The sequence below is a fragment of the Balaenoptera ricei genome, chromosome 4 (assembly GCF_028023285.1).
Source record: "Balaenoptera ricei isolate mBalRic1 chromosome 4, mBalRic1.hap2, whole genome shotgun sequence".
Taxonomy (NCBI): Eukaryota; Metazoa; Chordata; class Mammalia; order Artiodactyla; family Balaenopteridae; genus Balaenoptera; species Balaenoptera ricei.
Genome location: NC_082642.1, coordinates 90,399,655 through 90,419,907, shown reverse-complemented (window position 1 = coordinate 90,419,907; position 20,253 = coordinate 90,399,655). Strand labels below are relative to the sequence as shown.

At 43.8% G+C, this 20,253-nt stretch overlaps 2 protein-coding genes across 2 annotated transcripts in view; one reads left to right on the top strand and one right to left on the bottom strand.

Annotated features, from left to right (window-relative positions):
- Nucleotides 1-858: 858 nt before the first annotated feature.
- Nucleotides 859-14,019, top strand: LOC132364385 (GRIP and coiled-coil domain-containing protein 2-like). The gene is made up of 2 exons (XM_059919980.1): nucleotides 859-925; nucleotides 13,121-14,019. The coding sequence occupies exons 1-2, from the start codon at nucleotides 859-861 to the stop codon at nucleotides 14,017-14,019; spliced, it is 966 nt and encodes a 321-aa protein (XP_059775963.1).
- LMLN (leishmanolysin like peptidase) overlaps nucleotides 9,134-20,253 on the bottom strand; it is a 127,432-nt gene continuing 116,312 nt past the window's right edge. The window contains exon 18 of the mRNA XM_059920915.1: nucleotides 9,134-9,172. The gene's annotated coding sequence lies outside the window, so the exon portion shown is untranslated. The remainder of the gene's footprint in view (nucleotides 9,173-20,253) is intronic.

Below are 20,253 nucleotides of genomic sequence, written 5' to 3'. Positions count from 1 at the left end.
TGCCCTTCTTGGGCGGGAGAGAACAACTCTGTAATTTTGTAAGTGATAAGATTTAAGATCTGATCTGAAGGTGATCCCAGTTGCTAAACCAGACGGGGGCTGGAGTAGTAATCATCAAATGGTCCAGGGGAGAAATACAAGCATTCCCCCTGAAGGAAAACTTTTAAGAGGAGAGGGGTAGCGATGAGGACAGATGTCCTTTCAATATATATCTCCTTCTGGGCAAAAGCAAGGAGAAAAAAAATCACCCTGCCAGAGGATTTGGTGGCATGCTCAAAGGAGAAGCAGGAGCAGCGTGGGGAGGTCGCGGACTCTAGCCAGGAGTGCTGGGCGAAGGACGGACCACGGACGGGAACCCGCGGCCTGACCTCTGGGCTGACGGACTGACCCGCCGCGCTCCCTCTGCTCCTCCGGCCGGTCCTCAGCGGGAGGGTCCGGTCCAGCCCGCTCGCCGGTTCCCGCCGCAGCCCTCGAGAAAGAGCTGGAGCCGCCCGCGGCCACCCCGGGAGGAGGGTCGGAGAAGGAGGCCGCCGAAGGCGGGACGCCGGCTCCCAGGGTCGCCTCGCCTCCAGGTACAGGCGAGCCGCTCGGGGCGACTTCCTCCAACGCCCCCGGCCCTGGGCCCTCGACTGGGTTCCCAGGGGCAGGACGAGTCCCTTGCACTCTCTCCAGCCCAAATGTGAAAGCCACAGCTGCGGCCGCCACCCCACCCACAGCCCCCGGGCCGGTCACCCGCCCGCCTGCTCTCTCCCCCCACTTCCCTTCCGGAGTAGCGTGAGCTCACTTCCCCCAGAGCAGAAGCCCCTAGCGCCATCTTGGAGCAGGGCACGGGGCCCTGAAGCGGGCGGAGCCTCGGCGATGGCTGTGCTGGGGCGGCGGCGGACTCCGAAGAAAGGGAGGCGGTGGGCAGCAGAGGGAGGAGGCGGTGGGACAACCAAGGAGGGAGAAACAAAGGAGTTAGTGCCCTACTGGAGGGTGACTTCCGGCCTTCCTAACCCGGGCCAGGCCTTCCATTTGAGGGCCCATTTCAGTCATTTTAGGAAGAAAGCTTAGAAAAATAATATCATTTCTATAAGGAATTACAAAACCATTTCTTCATTTTAGTTATTTTGAAAAAAAAAAAAAAAAGCATGATATTGGCATAAGGCAAATCAGTGTTATAAATGAAAAAGAAACTGTCCTGGAAATTAGAGCTCTCGGTATCAAAGTATCAAAGTATTCCTTCTGACCTCAGACAACTCATTCACCCTCCTTAGACCTAGATTTTTGCATTTGTAAAATGAGTGTTTAGGTGATTTCTAAAGTCCCTTCTAATTGTAAATAATAGTTTCTAACAACATGACTTATGAATTGAATGTACACCATATGCGAAACACTATGGCAGAGGCAAAGAAGTATTACTCAAAGAAAGTAAATAAAGTAGTAAAGTAGATACAGATATACAGGTAATTAAGGCCATGAAGAAAATAAAAGGAGATGATATAGAAAATAAGAGAGATGGAATAGAGAACTTACTTTAGAAAGAACAGTTGAGGAAAGTCATCTATCAGGAGATGGCATTTAAAGTGAGAGAATAAAGAAACGTGAGGAAGCTAAGGGACTAGCAAGCTTTACTTATTTTGGGAGATGAGAGACCTGGGACCTGGAGCATGGTGAATAAGAGAGTGGTGTGAAATGAAAGTGAAGAGATAGGCAGAGAAATTTGGATTTTATTGTAAGTGCAATGGAAAGTCATTGAAAATTGTAATAAAGGAGGACTGTGATCTGACCTATTTTTTAAAAGATCTCTGTATTCTTTTCAGCAGATGGTGCTGGGACACTGGCTATTCACATACAGAAGAATGAAATTGGACCCCTACCTCACACCATATGCAAAAGTTAACTCCAAATATATGAAAGACATAAATGTAAGAGCTAAAACAATAAAACCCTTAAAAGAAAAACATAGGTGTAAATGTCCACAACCTAGGGTCAGGCAAAGCCTTTTGGATACAACATCAAAGCATAAGTGACAGAAGAAAAAGTAGATTGGGTTTCATGAAAATTAAAAACATTTGTTCTGTAAACCATACCATCAAGAAGTAAAAAGGCAATCCATAAAATGGGAGAAAAATATTTGCAAACCATATATCTGATAAGGGACTTATATCCAGAATATGTAAAGAGCTCTTACAACTCATTAATAAAAAGATAAATAACCAAATTTTAAAATGGACAACGGAACTGAATAAATATTTCTCCAAAGAAGATATAGCAAAGGTCAATAACTACATTAAGAAGTTCTCAACATCGTTACTAACCAAAGAAACAGAGATCAAAACCTCAATGAGATAGCGCTTCACACCCACTAGGATGGCTACAATCACAAAGGTAGAGAAGGGAATTCCTTGGCAGTCCCATGGTTAGGACTCTGAGCTTTCGCTGCTGAGGGTGTGGGTTCAATACCTGGTCGGGGAATTAAGATCCTGTAAGCCATGTGGTGTGGCAAAAAAAATATATATATATATATTTTATATGTGTGTGTGTGTGTATATATATATATATATATATATATATATATATATATATATACCTTTTACATACATAAATATATACCTTTTATATATATAAATATATACATATATATATTATATATATATATATATATATATATATATATATATATATATATATATATATAAAAGTAGAGAACAACCAAACCAATGTTGGTGAGGGATGTGGAGAAATTGGAACCCTCATACACTGCTAGTGGAAATGTAAAATGTGGTTATATCCACACAATGGAATATTAGTTGGCCATAAAAGGAATGGAGTGCTAATATATGCTACAACAAAGACTGACTTCAAAAGCATTATGTTAAGTGAGGGAAGCAAGAAAGCAAAAGCCACATAGTGTGTGCTTCCATTTATATGAAATGTCCAGAATAGGCAAATCTATAGAGGCAGAAGGTAGATTAGTGGTTGCCAGGCCTGGGAGGAAGGAGGAATGGGGAGTGACTGCTAATGGGTATGAGGTTTTTGAGGGGTAATAAAAATGTTTTAAAATTAGATTAGTGGTGATGGTTGCACAATCTTGTGAATATACTAATACCCATTTAACTGTACACTTTATTTTTTTTAATATTTATTTATTTATTTGGCTGCACTGGGTCTTAGTTGTGGCATGCGGAATCTTTAGTTGCAGCATGCGGACTCTTAGTTGCAGCATGTGGGATCTAGTTCCCTGACCAGGGATTGAACCCGGGCCCCCTGCATTGGGAGTCTTAGCCACTGGACGACCAGGGAAGTCCCTAGCTGTACGCTTTAAACGGGTGAATTCATGGTAGGTGAATTAAATCAAAATAAAGGTATGTTTTAAAAAACAAACTCTCTAGCTGCCACATAAAGAATTAATTTTAGTGGGAGAAAAAGAGGAAGTAGGGAGACTAGTCAGGAGGCTATTACAGGAAATGAAGTGAGAAGTGATGCTAGTGATAAGACTAGGGTGATGGCAGTCAGGATAGAAAAAAGTAAGTCCATCTAAACTGCATGGAGGTAGGAGTGGCTACGGTGCTGTAAATAGATTGGATTTGCAACAGTGCAGTAATATTCTTACAGGCCTTTCCAATTCTGGTCTTTTCTACACTTTTCACAGATCACAACTCTGATCATGCCCCTTTGAAACTCAGAACCTTCCAAAGACTTTTCACTATTTATGGAATAAATTCCAAACTCCTCTATCCAAGAAAAAAATAGCATGAAGTTTGTTGTAATAGCTATAGGATTTAAAGTTATCCTTTTATAGTCCAATACTGACTGAGATAAAGAGCTCTAAATAACCAATGAGTTCAGCCAGCTATAGAAGTAAGCCACACTTGGACTTCCCTGGTGGCACAGTGGTTAGGAATCCACCTGCCAACGAAGGGGACACGGGTTCAATCCCTGGTCCGGGAAGAACCCACATGCCGCGGAGCAACTAAGCCCGTGCACCACAGCTACTTAGCCTGTGCCCTAGAGCCCGCGTGCCGCAACTACTGAGTCTGTGTGCTGCAACTACTGAGGCCCGTGTACCACAACTACTGAAGCCCATGTGCCTAGAGCCAGTGCTCTGCAACAAGAGAAGCTACCGCAATGAGAAGCCTGTGCACCGCAACGAAGAGTAGCCCCCGCTCGCTGCAACTAGAGAAAGCCCACGTGCAGCAATGAAGACCCAATGCAGCCAAAATTAAAAAAAAAAAAAAAAAGAATGAACTAATTCCACTACTGATGAAATAAACAAATCCTGAAAGAATTTATTAAAAAAAAAAAAAAAAGTAAGGCACCCTCGACCAAGATCATCCAGGCTCCGATCAAGGAAAAGAAGCCTTGTGAGTGTACACCTTCACTGGAGAAATGGCAGGTGTGAAGGATGAACATGCCAACCCAAGGATAAGGGACAACATAGAGTCTGGAAAAGGCCTCAGCTTTAGAGACCCAGAAACTATTTTGTCATTGCTCCCAGTGGTGATGAGACCTGGGGACTAGCCCACGCTAACCAAATGCACAACAGACTGATGTGTAGCAACTGCAAAGATAAGTGTTACTTAATAATGAAAAATACAGTAGAGTACTCAAGTTTGGTGTCAGCACTTTCCATGAAAGAAACTCAACAGGATAAGCTAAATTATTACCAGAAGTTTACATGACTGTCATGGAATCAGAGCCAGGAGAGTTGATTGATAGATGTTTTATTTTATTTTTTTAAGTAAAAACTTTTTGTTGTTGTACAGTAGGGTCTGAGTCTGACTTTCATTCAATGTCTAAGGAGAAAAGAGGGCATACAATTTGAACAAGGGAAATAAAGAAAGGCACTTTTTTAAAATGCCTTCAAAGAAGGATATGTTCATCTTTTTGAAGAATTTAAGGTGCATTCCCCAGTATTCCAGCTGGATGATGGATCAATGCATCCTTCCACATGGAAAGAAGCTGCATAGCATAGTGGTCAAGAACATGGGCTTATGTGTCCGTGCACATGGATACTGATTGCATGCATGTGACCTTAGGCAAGTTACCTAAACTCTTTGTACTTGTTTCCTTGCCTGAAAATGGGACTAATAATATTTCTGCTATGGATTGAATTGTGTCTCCTGAAAATTCATCTAATCTCCAATCAACGTGATGATATTCAGAGATGGGACCTTAGGAGATAATTAGGTTTTGATGAGGTCATGAGCTTGGGGCCCCCATGATGAGATTAGTACCCTTGTAAGAAGAGACACCAGAGTGCTCTCCCTCTCTCTCTCACCTGGCCCCCTGCCATGTGAGGACACAGGGAGAAAGAGGCCGTCTGCAAGCCTAGAAGACAATTCTCACCAGAAACTGGTGAGTTTGATCTTGGACTTCTAGCTTTCAGAACTGAGAAAATCAATGTCTGTTGTTTAAGCCATCCAGTCTATGGTATTTTGTTATGACAGCTGAAGGTAAGACAATCTCCCTTTTGAGTGGTTATCAGCATTAAATGAAATGACACATGTAAAGTCTGACACATGACATGCTACGTGCTTAGCAACTGTTAGCCATGGTTACTAGAAGAATAGGGTTTACCAAGTAAAATGAATGGTTGTGTTTGGTGAGGGCACCTTTCCCCTGGACAGCTCTGAAGACATCTGACATATTTCTATGGGAGAATACCAGCTTTGCCTCCCAGATGAAATGGAGTTTTCCAGAGGTAACAAAAGAGACCTGTCAGGGTACATAAATGAAGAGTCCTAAGAACATTGCCTGGAATCACCAGCTTGTGGGTGTCTGGGTGAAAACGCAGGCGCACGGGGTGATCCCTGCTTCAGTGTCACCCCCTCACAGAGGCCTTCCCTGACCACTCACTCTGTACAGAGTAGCAGCCCTCCCCATTTCTCCACCCTTTTGCCCTGCTTTAGTTTTCTTGAAAGCACCTGACATTATATGCTTTGTTGTGCATTTTTTGTCTGCTCACTAGAATGTAAGCTGCACAAGGAAAGAGTCAATTCTTTTTTTTTTTTTTCTTTGAAAGAGTCGATTCTTTTTTCCCCCACCTCTGTCTCCCCAGTACTCAAACATCGCCTGGTACATGTGTTGAATGAATGAATGAATTTATGATAGTGGTTAAGGACACGAAATTTGGCATCAGTCTTCAAATCTTGGCTCTGTCACTTAGGACATGTGATCTTGGGCAAGTTACTTACCCTGGTGAACCTGAGTTTTCTCATCTGTAAAATGGAAATCGGATGAAATAAGAAAATATATAGGAAGTGCTTAACACAGTGCCTGGCATCTAGTTAGCACTGAACCAATGCTGGCCACATTTTCTCTTTCTCACCCTGATGGGCAGAGGAGGGAAGAGTAATTTATTTCCCTGAAGCACAGGACACCTGCTTTCTCTATGAGCCTGCAGCTGTGGCAGCTGGAATGAAAAGGTGGACAGGCCGCAGAGAAACTGGAGACAGGAGGGGAGTGGGGAGCAGTACTTAATCCCACGAGAGCTGCTGTGAGAATAAGGCTGTTCACCTGCAATTTCTATTTTTAAAAAATGAAGGAAGGTGGGCTTCCCTGGTGGTGCAGTGGTTGAGAATCTGCCTGCCAATGCAGGGGACACGGGTTCGAGCCCTGGTCTGGGAAGATCCCACATGCTGCGGAGCTGCTAAGCCCGTGAGCCACTATTACTGAGCCTGCGCGTCTGGAGCCTGTGCTCCGCAACAAGAGAGGCCGCGATGGTGAGAGGCCCGCGCACCGCGATGAAGAGTGGCCCCCACTTCCCACAACTAGAGAAAGCCCTCGCACAGAAACGAAGACCCAACACAGCCAAAAATAAATAAATAAATAAAATTTAAAAAAGAAAAAAAATGAAGGAAGGAAAAGAGAAAAACAGAAATTCTGAGAAGACAGAATGTTCACATTCACAGCAGATGTTACTACTACTGTGGTGAAACAGAATTTCAATGAACCAGGAGCCCCAACCTCCCCGCCTCCAGCTTAGACTGAAATCCTTAGCCATTTCCCCATCCAGTGGGGTGATTCAGCTGAAGGGCTGTAAGCTAGCGAGTGTTTCACTGAAAACACTCCCCTGCCAAGCTCAAGGCTCCTTGTGGGAGTTAAAGAAGCAGACACTCTCAGGGCTTTTGTTTGAGAGGAGGAAGGAACCTTGACGAAGAGAGACTGGAGCTGTGCTCAGAGTCTGATAAAATGATTTTTTTCCTCCCTTTCTTTGCCTCCCCCAGCACCTCTCCCCTGAATCCCTATTGAACCTGAAAGTATTTTGCTTAAATAAACAGTAGACAGTGACATTAGCTCTTCAAACTGTTATAAAATGAGAACACGGGTTCCTTCAATGTGATGTGCTCAGCCTGTTTTTAGACTCATTTGGCTAGTGCAGGTAGTGTTTTGCTGACAGAAGCCCATAAAAATGCAAAGTCAATGGGAGCCACATGACCTTTCCATCATCAACTGGTGAATACCCTGGGAAAGGAGAGAAAGAAAAGCCAGCTAATGCTTTATCATGAACCCACATGGGTGTGAATTCTGGGGGTCAGCATGTGAATTTACTGTTCCCATCAAGTAAGTCAGTTGACAAGAGAACATTGATTTACTTGATAGGATATGTGCCAACGTCCCTTTTGAAAACACCGCATCCCATCACCAAAACAACAACCAAAAAGTAAATACTAGGGTAGCATTTTTCAATATGTGCTCCACACAATATTGCAGGATATTAATAGGTGTTACTTGATTTAAATTTTTTCTTGCTGTGATTAGATACATTTGAAAAACACTGATTTTTTTTTTTTTTTTTTACACCGGTTCCTTTATTGCAGGGCTTCTTGGAGGATTTAATACGCTAATGTACATCATATATCTTTCTAAGAGAGACAGAAGGTGCAATATTTCCCAAAATTATTTGACCACAGAACTCCTTTTACATAGAACATCTCCCAGGAAGAGTATCCACAAAGTTTATAGGTTGGGATACCCTTAGAAAGCAAGTAGAATCTTATGAGGAAAGCCATCCAGATTAAATTTACCTTATTTTGCAAGTTTTAGCATCATTTCTCTCCACAGCCTCCTCTGATTCTGCATGGCTTAGAATTCTTAGCATGAGAATAGTTCCCCTGGGTGGTGATTTTAGGATCAAGGTCTCAGATGTGGCCATAAAGCCCCTGGCAGGGAAGGAGTTGCAACTTCAAGGCCCTAAGCATTGAAAAGATGGTGTTTCTCATATATAATTCCAAATAAAAATAATACCAACCTGTGAAACAAATGAAAAAGAGCCCAACAAAGTTTGGATTTCCCCTATCAAACTCTGGAAATACTTGGAAGGGTGGGGCTTTACGGTGTGCCAAGCAGCTACCTAGTCTGCTCATTGGGTGGCCCAGCACTGCCCTGGAGAGACGCGCTCCCGCCTGGGAGAAGGGAGATCCTAAGGACGCTCTTACTGGTCTACCCTTGTACTAATGGACTTAATTCAATCTCTTTCCCATCTGCGAAAGGAGACTCAGGAAGGTGAAGTGGTAGAAAGCTTGCAACAGGAAGGGAGCTAGAGATATCAGCCCACTGATGACAGGCCTGGGGCAACAGGGAATTGGGCCTAGTTTAGCTAAGTGGATAGCGGATTGTGTATTTGATGGTTTTGCCTTGGGCCCTCTTTTTTTGTCTTTTTTTTTTTTTTTTCCCAGTCTTTTTTTTAGTCTTTTGGTCTGAATAACTATCATGGATTCTACACTTAAGGTCTCTGTGGGGCTATGTTTGCATTTACATGAAGTCTTTAATGTAAATCTTTGATAAGCAAGAACAGACATAATCTGTTTCATATAAGAACTCCTCCATTCCCACCCCCCTCCCAGACTGTGAGCACCTCGAGTGCAAATTGCTAGATCCTGAGCACTTATCGTATATTAACGAATATATGTGGAATCTAGAAAAATGGTACAGATGAACTGGTTTGCAAGACAGAAATAGAGACACAGATGTAGAGAACAAATGTATGGATGCCAAGGGGGGAAAGTGAGGGTGTGGGGTGGTGGTGGGATGAAATGGGAGATTGGGATTGACTTATATACACTAATATGTATAAAATAGATAACTAATAAGAACGTGCTGTATAAAAAAATAAAATAAAATTCAAAAAAAAAAATAGTGATGGTTTCTCCTTTTCCTCATCTTCTTGACCTGAAATGAGGTCTGCCTAGAGAAAAGGAGATTAAATGGTCTCAGATTTTCAAAGCCAATGAATATTGTTTCTTATTTCTTCTCTGAAAGCCTTCATTATAGTCATTAATTGAACAAATATTCGTTGCACATGAATTATATGCCAGGTACTCTGCTAACTGCAAAGGTAACAACCATAAATAAGACATAGTTTCTGCCCCCAAAGTCTACGTATAGAGCTGGGAAGGCAGATCTTAAACAAGAAATTTAAAATAAGTGAGAAGTGTCAAGATAGATGTATCGGGACTTCCCTGGTGGCACAGTGGTTAAGAATCCACCTGCCAATGCAGGGGACACGGGTTCAAGCCCTGGTCTGGGAAGATCCCACATGCCGTGGAGCAACTAAGCCCATGCGCCACAACTACTGAGCCTGCGCTCTAGAGCCTGCGAGCCACAACTACTTAGCTCTCATGCCACAACTACTGAAGTCCGCGCGCCTAGAGCCCGTGCTCCGCAACAAAAGAAGCCACTGCAATGAGAAGCCCGCGCACCACAACGAAGAGTAGCCCCCGCTCACCGCAACTAGAGAAAGCCCGTGTGCAGCAATGAAGACCCAGAGCAGCCAAAAAATAAATTAAAAAAAAAAACAACTCACTTACTTAACAACAACAACAACAACAACAAAAGATAGATTTATCAATAGTATGGAGCCTGAGTAGAAATAGATTGGTGGGTGGGTGGTTTTTTTGTTTTTTTTTTTTAACCTAATGTAGCAATCAGACAAGGGCTTCTTTTTTTTTTTTTTAATATATATATTTATTTATTTATGTTTGGCTGTGTTGGGTCTTCATTGCTGCGCGCAGGCTTTCTCTAGCTGAGGTGATCGGGGGCTACTCTTTGTTGCAGTGCGCGGGCTTCTCATTGCGGTGGCTTCTCTTGTTGCAGAGCATGGGCTCTAGGTGCGCGGGCTTCAGTAGTTGTGGCACATGGGATTAGTTGCTCCGCGGCCTGTGGGATCTTCCCAGACCAGGGCTCGAACCCGTGTCCCCTGCATTGGCAGTTGGATTCTTAACCCCTGTGCCACCAGGGAAGTCCCAGAGAAGGCCTTCTTGAGAAAAGTGATATGTAAGCTTATAACTGGAAGGATGAATTGAAGACAGAGTGAAGCAATATTCCAGGTAGAGGGAAGAACATGTTCAAAGATGAGAGGGAAGAGATATAAGAGGAACTTAAAGGCCAGGATGGCCAGGTATCAAAAGGAATATATCAGAAGATGAGTCTAGGAAGGTAGTGAAGGATCAGATGCCAGGCCAAGGAGAAATTTGGACTTTTTCTAAAACACAAGGGGAGCCATTGAACGATTCCAAGCAAAAGAATTAATTACATGATGAGATTTAGATTGTTTAATATATAATAACATTCTTTCTAGACCTAGCTTCTACTTGGACCTAAGTACACCCTTGCCCTGAATTAGGTTCTTAGGAAGGCTTCTGTTCCCATTCATTGCTGGATTTTAAGTAGAAAAATGACACCTGGCTCCACTGCCAGGTCTTGCAAGCCATAAGATACAAAAAGAAACTTCCAGCAAGGAAGTCTTCTTCCCCAGATGACTGTGAGACAGGTAAGTGATGGATCTTTACCACCTGTTTGCATTTCTCTATTTTCTGACTCTCATTTGGCCAGAAAAAAATGCATGAGAATTCTCTCCTAATTGTTCCTTTCTTTCCCTCCTACCATCGCCATAGATTTTCAAGTGGTATTGGGCAACCATACAACCTTGTGAAAAGTTGCTCAACAGCATCAAGGGACATTCTGCTCCTTCTTTCCATCTTTCAAAACAACTCTGGCTTTGTCATAAGCTGTACTTTTTATGGCAATTATAGTTGTTCATGACACTTTCACCTGCAACAAAACCTATTTTAGCTCTTCTGAACCATTCCAAATGTTTTAGAATTTAACTGATCAGATCTTAAACCAAGTTCTCATCTGTTCTCAGAACAGAACAGGTTGAAGGCATTTCACACAGACCACAGCCCAATAGTATCAATTCATCTCAAAGAAGCAGAGCAGAGAGAGTGTCCTCAGCCATGCAAGATGTCTGATTCAATGTGCTTTCAATCCTGGAGAGCTTGTGGCAACAATTTCCTTGTCGTTCTTGGCAATTTAAGTTACCCTTTGTGAAATCAGTAGTGTTGGCAGGCCACGCTGCTAATTATTTGGAGTGCCTGGTCAGGCTTCCAGAGGCCAAGATCAGCTAGTTCTCTAATCTGTCTCCAGCCCTCCCTAAGCCTGAGCTCTTCAGGCTTCTATGATCCTTTCTCACTGCACCGTGTTATTTCATGCTCAGCTTTTAATCAAGATCCGAAGAGCCAAACATGATATAGGCTTTGCTAGTTGAACAAAAGGCAAAGAAAATATCACACTTGGAATTGTATGTATCTTGCTATTGAGGGCAAATTCTGTGATGACTCTCTGCAGGGTAGAGAGTAACAGTTTTTTTTTTTTTTTTTTTGGCCTTTTTAGTTAACAAGAGTCACAGACACATGCTGAACAGGGTCAGATAAATGAATGCAGTAGGCCAGGTGGAGACTGTAGTAAGTGGAGAGTGTTTGCCCCATCTAAGGAGAGGAGCACTAGTTCATTCCAACAGACTATTGCCAGAAAGGCCCCGTGAAGCAAAATCTTCCGATTTTCTAAGAGAAGCCAGAAATATGAGCTTTCATGTGAAAGTCCCTCAAGTTTTACATGTTCACCACTATTTCAAAAAATTGTTTAATATGTAGGAATCAAAACAAAAAGTGTTTGTGACCAGGTTCGACCCATAGGCCACCAGTTTGGCTTCATGTCCTTTGCAGATTCATCAGGTTGTCACCTGTACTCATTCAAGTCATGGGCAAAATTTTGACCAGGACAGAGCCTGGTAGAGTCTTCCCTCTGGATTCACATGTATCCAATCAATCAGAACCGTTTGGTGTGGTGGAGTGCCTCCATTCTCACCCAGCTTATATTTCTCTACCTAATTTGAAAGGCTGTTATAAGAGATTTGGCCGAAATCCTGTGGCTACAGCATTTCTCTATCCTATGTTCTAGCAGCCTTAATCTTAAAGAATTACCCAAATTAAAAAAGAAAAAAAAAAAAAAAAAAAAAGAATTACCCAACAAGTTAGTGGCTGAGCTGAAACAGTGTGGTCTCTGCTATCCCAAATCTCCCAATCTATTTGGAGACATGAGAACACACACCTGAAACACAGTCAAGAGGACTGGGCTCTGCTCTTCTCCATCAGTAGAGAGAAAATGGGATACGACAAGGGCGGGCCTTAGAGGGACCCGTCCATGATCCAAACTTAATAACAGAGCTGCAGGTAGGTAAAAACCTCTTTGGCTGAATCTACTTTGACCATGCCATGTCCTTTCCTGTGATTTTTCCCTTCTGCAAATTGGAGGAAATGAAATTTTCTTTAAGTATGGGCTGTTAGTCATTTGAAACAGTTTTCCTCAGCGTCTGTGGAATCTCCTTCCTAGAAAGGTTGTTATAGTTGGCACAGACTGGCTGTAAGGAAGATCTGGCAGGAGATCTGGGCCGGATGGTAATTATAGTCCTTATAGCCATAATTCTTTAGCAATGAGGGCCAAGAAGGAAGGCATTTGTTTCAAGTATCCATGACAAGGAAGATTTCATACTTAAGTGTTGCTTGGTCCCAGGTCAAAGAGGTTCCAGCCACATCTCCCCAATCTATGCCTGTGTCGTGCTTTCACATCACTTGTGTGTAGCTTAAGAAGGGAGGAAAGGGACTTCCCTGGCAGTCCAGTGGTTGGGACTTCACCTCCCAGTGTTGCGGGGGTGAGGGTTGGATCCCTGATTGGGGAGCTGGGAGCCTCAGGGCCAAGGAACCAAGGCATAGAACAGGAGCAATATTGTGACAAATTCAATAAAGACTTTGAAGATGGTCCACAACAAAAAAAAATCTTTAAAAAAAAAAAAAAGGGCAGAAAGGAGAATTCAAATTCAGCAGGATGCTGCAGGAGACCGTGTCCAAGGAGACCGGGCTCCGAGAGAAGCTGTGCGCCGTGCAGTCGGAGAACTCCGCGATGAAGTCTGAGCACGCGCAGACCGTGAGTCAGCTCTCGGCCCAGCACGAGGCCCTGCGTGGCAGCTTCCGAGACCAGGTGCTGCAGCTGCAGGAGGAGCACCGGCGGACGGTGGAGACGCTGCAGCAGCAGCTGACCAGGCTGGAGGCCCAGCTCTTCCAGCTCCGGAGCGAGCCGTCCACAAGAAGCCCAGCTTCTTCCCAGCAACCTTTGAGGAGCCTTCGAGAAAGGAGAAGCACAGACCTCCCGCTTCTGGATGTGCCAGCCACGACCTGGGAGGAGGGGGAGGGGATGGAGACCACGGACACCGAGTCCATATCTTCCGCCGGCATCCAGGCGCAGTCCTTAGAGCAGCTGCTCCGTTCTCCCGAAGCCAGACTCGAGCCTCCTTCCTGGCACGCTGAATTCACCAAAGAAGAATTGGTTCAAAAGCTCAGTTCCACCACAAAAAGTGCCGACCACTTAAACGGGCTGCTTCGGGAAACAGAAGCCACCAACGCCATCCTCATGGAGCAGATTAAGCTTCTGAAGAGTGAAATAAGGCGGCTGGAGAGGAACCAGGCGCGAGAGCAGTCGGCCGCCAACCTGGAATACCTGAAGAACGTGCTGCTGCAGTTCATCCTCCTGAAGCCGGGAAGCGAGCGGGAGCGGCTGCTGCCCGTCGTGGACACGATGCTGCAGCTCAGCCCCGAGGAGAAGGCCAGGCTGGCCGTCGCCGCCCAAGGTGAGGGGGAAAATGCTTCCCGTTCCTCCGGCTGGGCGTCCTATCTGCACAGCTGGTCTGGACTTCGATAGACCGATGGGAAAAGCATTATTTATTAACCAAATAGAATCCATTTGGCAAAAAAAAAAAAAAAAAAAAAAAAAAATGGATCCACCACTACAGTTTTAAGACACTTCTTAGGAATCCTTTGTTCTCTCGAGTGAAAGAATATTTTACTATATGACTATTTAAAGAACTAACCATTATTAAATCTGCACATACTCAGAGCTTCAGACAGTTTAGCCTAGAGCAGCGCTCAAAAGCTTCTCTGCCCACCTTGAGTTCCAGCCTCCTGTGATGCCGTAACTCTAATATCACAACTGACCTCCTGTCCTCATCCTTGTTTCTAAAATCTGAACAAAGAACCCTGAGCTCGGCTTTAGGTGGGAGACATAGGGTGTCTCCCTGACTATGAAAGTATGGGAGACCCTGAGATGAGTCTACAGGGAAGATACTGGGAAATCTTGATCCCTGCAGGGCTTTCAGCAAAGAATTAACACCAATCTGTCAGGTACAGAAACTGAGGAAGATGTGACCTCAAACAAACCTGACCCAGACCTTGGAAGGGTTTCAGTTGTTTCAAGTGTTAACAAGAAGCCACTAGGAAGACAGTTGCCACAGAGAGGGAAAAGTGGAGAGTACTTGTTTTAAGCCTCAAATGTCCAAATGACCTTCCAGGACCCAGTGGGACACTACCTCCTGGGTGCTGCCTGGTCCATCAGCTTCATGTGTGAGCTCTGAAAAGGCTCTTCCATTCAGCCCAATTTCTCCCCTTTGTCACCAGCTTCTTCTTTAGGTCCAGGCCTCAGAGGAAAAATAAATCACATTTTCATCCTGTTCACCTTTGCTTCCCAAGCACGTCCATGAGAGCTGTCTTAGTCTGTCTGGACTGCTATGACAAAAATACCATAGACCGGGTGGCTTAAACAACGAACATTTATTTCTCACAGTTCTAGAGGCTGGAAGTCCAAGATTCAGTGTCTGGTGAGAGCTCTCTTCCTGGTTCATAGACGCCAGCTTTTTTCTTGCTGTGCCCTCACATGGTGGAAAGGGCAAGAGAGCTCTGCAGTCCCTTTTATAAGGACACTAATCCCATTCATGAGGGCTCCATCCTCAAGACCTAATCACCTCCCAAAGGCCCAGCCTCCTAATATCATCACACTGGGGGTCAGGATTTAAACATATGAATTTGAGGAAGACACAAACATTCAGACCAGAACCAGAGCTGTGAGAGTTCTTCCCTACATCAAACTGGATTCTGATGGACTGAGTATTGTTCTCCATAATCCTGGTCTCAGTCCTGAAGTAATCTTAAAGAGTTACCTTACCATTTTATACATCCCTTAACTCCTGGAAGAATCAATTTAGCCATGACAAGATGATGGTTATCTAGCTTTTTAAAGACACAGTGTTTTTCATAAGCAATTTATTGAACAACTGTCTGTACAAGCATGTTCATAGTTTATAATAAGAAAATTAGAAACAGCCTAAGTATCCATTAGTAGGATAATGTGTTGTTCCTGGAAGAGCTTCTGTATCATTTAAATTTCTGAGAATGAAAAGGCTTTCATATTACTTGTGTCAAGTCACTGCTGTAGCCTTCTAAGTGGTCCCCTACCTTTGTTCTCGCCCTTTGTAATCGTTCTCATTGCTTCTTCAGTGATCTATTAAAATGCAAATATGACTGTGGCACTCCTGGGCTTAAACGTTTCTTACAGTTTGTGCCTCTTTGTCTACCCATCACATTCTGAGCTCCTCAGTGTAAGAGCCCTCATGATCTGTCCCTGCTCTCCTCTGCAGCCTCAGCTCCTGTGCCTGTGCTCTGCTTTTCCTACCACACGTGACTTGTCGCCATCCCTGAACCCATCAGTTTCTTTCACAGCTACATGGCTTTGCACTTACTCTTGCTCTCTCTTTTTTTTTAAATAAATTTATTTATTTTATGTATTTATTTTTTTGGCTGCATTGGGTCTTCGTTGCTGCGCGTGGGCTTTCTCTAGTTGTGGTGAGCAGGGGCCACTCTTTTTTTTTTTTTTTTTTTTAATTTACTTATTTTATTTATTTATTTTTGGCTGTGTTGGGTCTTCATTGCTGCACGGGGGCTTTCTTTAGTTGCGTCGAGCGGGGGCTATTCTTCGTTGTGGTGCGCGGGCTTCTCATTGCAGTGGCTTCTCTTGTTGCGGAGCACGGGCTCTAGGCGCGCAGGCTTCAGTAGTTGTGGCACGTGGGCTCAGTAGTTGTGGCTTGCGGGCTCTAGAGTGCAGGCTCAATAGTTGTGGCACACGGGCTTAGTTGCTCCGTGGCATGTGGGTTCTTCCTGGATCAGGGATTGAACCCGTGTCCCCTGCATTGGCAGGCAGATTCTTATCCACTGCACCACCAGGGAAGTCCCAGGGGCCACTCTTCGTTGCAGCGCGTGTGCTTCTCATTGTGGTGGCTTCTCTTGTTGCAGAGCACAGGCTCTAGGCGCGCGGACTTCAGTAGTTGTGGCGCTCGGGCTTAGTTGCTCTGCAGCATGTGGGATCTTCCCGGACCAGGGCTCTAACCCATGTCCCCTGCCTTGGCAGGCGGATTCTCAACCACTGCGCCACCAGGGAAGTCCCTCTGCTCTCTGCTTTTAGTACCTTCCTCCTCCTTCTCCAAAACCAAATTCTAACATAACGTCCTGCTCTACTCTCAGAAAAAAAAAGCCCACCTGTTCCAACAGCCACTGTGGGCTCTTGGCTCGCTCTGCACAAAGTGTCTGTGTTCACGCTTCGCCTGCCCCTCTAGAGTGCATGCTCTTGGGAGCTGAGAGGTGTGTTCATCTCATATTCCCCACTGAAGCACAGGCCCTGTTGGATGCTAAATATTGAATGAATGAATACATTAATGAATGAACAAGTGTATGATTCTTCTAGTGCTTATATCTATTAATTCCTGGCGTTTGTTTTAGGCTATACCCAATTATTTAAATCATGTTCACATATATAAAAGTATTGGGCTGGGGAAGAGAGGTCCCATGCAAAGTGTTCATTCTCAGCCTCAAACACTCCGACAATAAGAAAGCTCATTTGTGATCCTTAGCTACACAAAATCTTCTGTGACACTTGGAACACATCTGGGGACTTAGCTGGCATACACTATGTCTTTGGGAAGATCAGAATCATCTTAGGATTTGAGCCAAACTTAGCCTACACCACTCGTTTGGTTTTTTGTGCCAGGACAGCACAGGTATGGGGGTCTTTTTTTTTTTTTTTTTTTTGGCCACGCCTTGAGGCTTGCAGGATCTTAGTTCCCAGACTAGGATTGAACCTGTACCCTCAGCAGTGAAAGTGAGGAGTCCTAACCATTGGACCTCCAGGGAATTCCCTAGGGGTCTTTATTGTCTAAACCTGTTGCCAAAACAATTTTGAAGTCTGAAAGTATTCCAAACATGGTTAAAATGAATTCCCCAAGATGCCTTATTTGCATGTGTGTGAATTTGCCTTAGGAATAATTGCTGACACTGACGAAAGCACTGACCTCTCAAAGCGCCCCATGCCTGTAGTACAGCACTTATAGTGCACTTAACAATTGGTCCTCTACAGCCTCACTGGAAAGGAAGTTCCACAGGGCAAGTGGGTTCATTTTTTCCATAATTATTGATACACAGAAAAGAATATATATAACATACATGTAAGTTATGGAGCATAGCACTATTTCTTATCTTTCTATCCCTACTGCCTAGAAAAATGCTTGGTACAATAAATGTATGTTGAATAAACAAATGATTCTTCTATGAATAAGTGAACCAGATAGAACAGCATCTCCCAGATAAAATACCCATCAGTTGTCAGATACCTAAAGGCATTATACCAAGGTGGACTGAACTCCCTACTATATGTATGAGAACCAAATTTTACTTTCCAGACTGATCCTCTTCCTGTCTACCGTTTGCAAGTTCGGTAGTGCATCTCTATCATAGGGCTACACGGTGGAGACAACATGGCGTGACTGAAAGACCACTGACTAAAGGCAGACAATTCTTTAGCCAGAGCTCTACCATTTTACAGTTGTATGACCTTGGGCAAACTACACACCATCCCTAGGAATCAGTTCTCTAACCTATTAAAAGTGGGTTATTAATACTTACCTGCTGGAGTTTTAGGGAGTGTAAATGAAATAACATCTGATGTTAATTACCTTCTCACATTATTTCAGGTAAAGAAACCTGTCTAAATATTTCTAGACAGAAATCATTGACCTCTGCTATTGATGGCGTACTGGAAAGTAGCTTAAAAGCTGTATTTACAAAGAGTTGCCATCAGCCTGGGGGTTTCTGCTTCCCTCTTAAATTCATGGGCCATATCAGACTTCCTCCTTATTACCTTGCAGTTGCATCTTTCCTTGGTGGCTTTATATTGCTTTTTGCCCTTCGTGGTAGCTAAATCCTACACATGGCATCCATGGAGTTGTTGTCTTTCACATATTCCTGAGGAGTCACTTTCTTTTTTCCCCTTGATTTAACCTTAGAGACAAATCAATAGGTAACTATGGTTCTCTCCCGAACAGTAAAAGAAAATGGAAAAAAAAAAAAAAAAAAAGAGAGCGAGAGAGAAAGAAAAGGGAATTTTCTGTGCGGTAATTCTCACAGTTTATGGTAATGCCATGGTTTTGTACTTTTTTCTGATGGACACACCATAGTTCAAGCAGTTCGATTTGGTTCTGCATAAGCAGTCCCCTCTTCTGGAATAGGTTATGGATTGTGAAGTGTAATTACAAAGCCAGTCATTTAAAACTCACAATGCCAGGGCCCACAGGAATGAGGTTACCCTGGGTCACTGGGTTCTCAGGGCAGTCCACAAAAGTCTGTCTAACGCTGAATGTTGCTGACCTGGCGCACAAGATGCAGCTACTCCCAATAACTCTGTACGTCCTTGGCTCTGCAAAAGAAGGAGAGAGGGCACGCTGTGTTACGGCCCCGGGTGCCAGGGACACAGCTCTCCCCTACTCCCTACTTGGCTGGGCCCTCAGCTAGGGGTTGGGCTGTGCCAGGGAGGGGGCTGGGGAGAAGGGCAGAAAATCCTGGGCACCAGCACCAGAAATGTGACTCTCTCAGAACCTCATTCTAGTTCTTCAATAATAGTAATAATAATGACATTTGTATGGTGCTTTATGATTTACAAATGACATATTTTCATCCTTATATCTCACTGGTCTCATTTGGTTCTTACAAGTCCGTTGAATTTGTAATTGTTATAATTTCATTTAACAAGCAAGAAAACTGAGGTTCAGAAGTGAAAAGATTTTTTCTAAGGTCAGTGGGGGAAGGGTGCGAAAAAAAAGATCAATTGCCACCCAAGCATGGGTGCTTTTGACTAGGTCTTCCTCCACGCCCACATGTTTGTATTTCATTTATTTACAAAACACTTCATGTTTACTAGGTGCCAGGCACTGTTCTAGAGGTCTACAAATATCAGCCCACTTAATATGGCTCAGTCCTGAGTTAAGTTTTGCCTTATTTTCTTTTTTACTTTTAAACTTGTGCCTTGATCACCGTGGAATCCTCTTAGAAATGGGTGGTGACTTTAACAATGTTCCCCAGAGGCACATTTTTTAGTCAGATGGGCTTGAACTACTGTGTCAAGTGATCTCTGACTCTCATATTTCTGTTATCAGGTGAGTTGTTTTCAAGAGTCAGACTCTGCCACATAGTTTAAATATGACGTGAGCCTTTATATTTGCAAATCCAGCAGGCCTCTCCACCATAGCCTTTTTTACTTGAAGACAAAAGAAACTGTCTCCAACCAGAGCTAATGTCTCAGCCAATGGAATATTGCCCTTAATAAACCCTCTACTGAATATTTCATCCGAGTCTGGCAGTTCTGTGCTTCTTGGCACCTAGAGAGTATTTGACCAGCCTAAGAGGAGAGTAGCCCAGCAGCTACCAGAACAGGATCTGAAATAGACCTCTGGCTTTGAATTCTGGCTCTCCTTCTTTCTATTTTTGCTCTTCTGCAAGTTTTGTACCCTATCTGTGCCTCAGTTTTCTCATCTTTAAAATGGGGACAGTAATAGTGCCAACTCACAGTGTTGTTGTGAAGCCTTTCCCATTCTACAGATGAGAAAATTGAAGCTCAAGGAATGGTAAGGAATTTTCCCAAGACCACACAATTCGTATGTGCTGGAGCTGGGGTTTGAATTTAGAGTTGCCTGTTTCCAAAGCACATACTTTACCAGCTGTAGGGATAGATTCAACTCCTGGCCAGGTGGTCAGTCAGATGTGCTATGTTGAGAACAATTCT

Excerpts from the sequence above, each read along its gene's own strand:
- LOC132364385 (XM_059919980.1), top strand. The coding sequence starts at position 859 with ATGGCTGTGCTGGGGCGGCGGCGGACTCCGAAGAAAGGGAGGCGGTGG. Across the intron at positions 926-13,120 it reads GGCAGCAGAGGGAGGAGGCG|GGCAGAAAGGAGAATTCAAA; the intron begins GTGGGACAACCA and ends AAAAAAAAAAAG.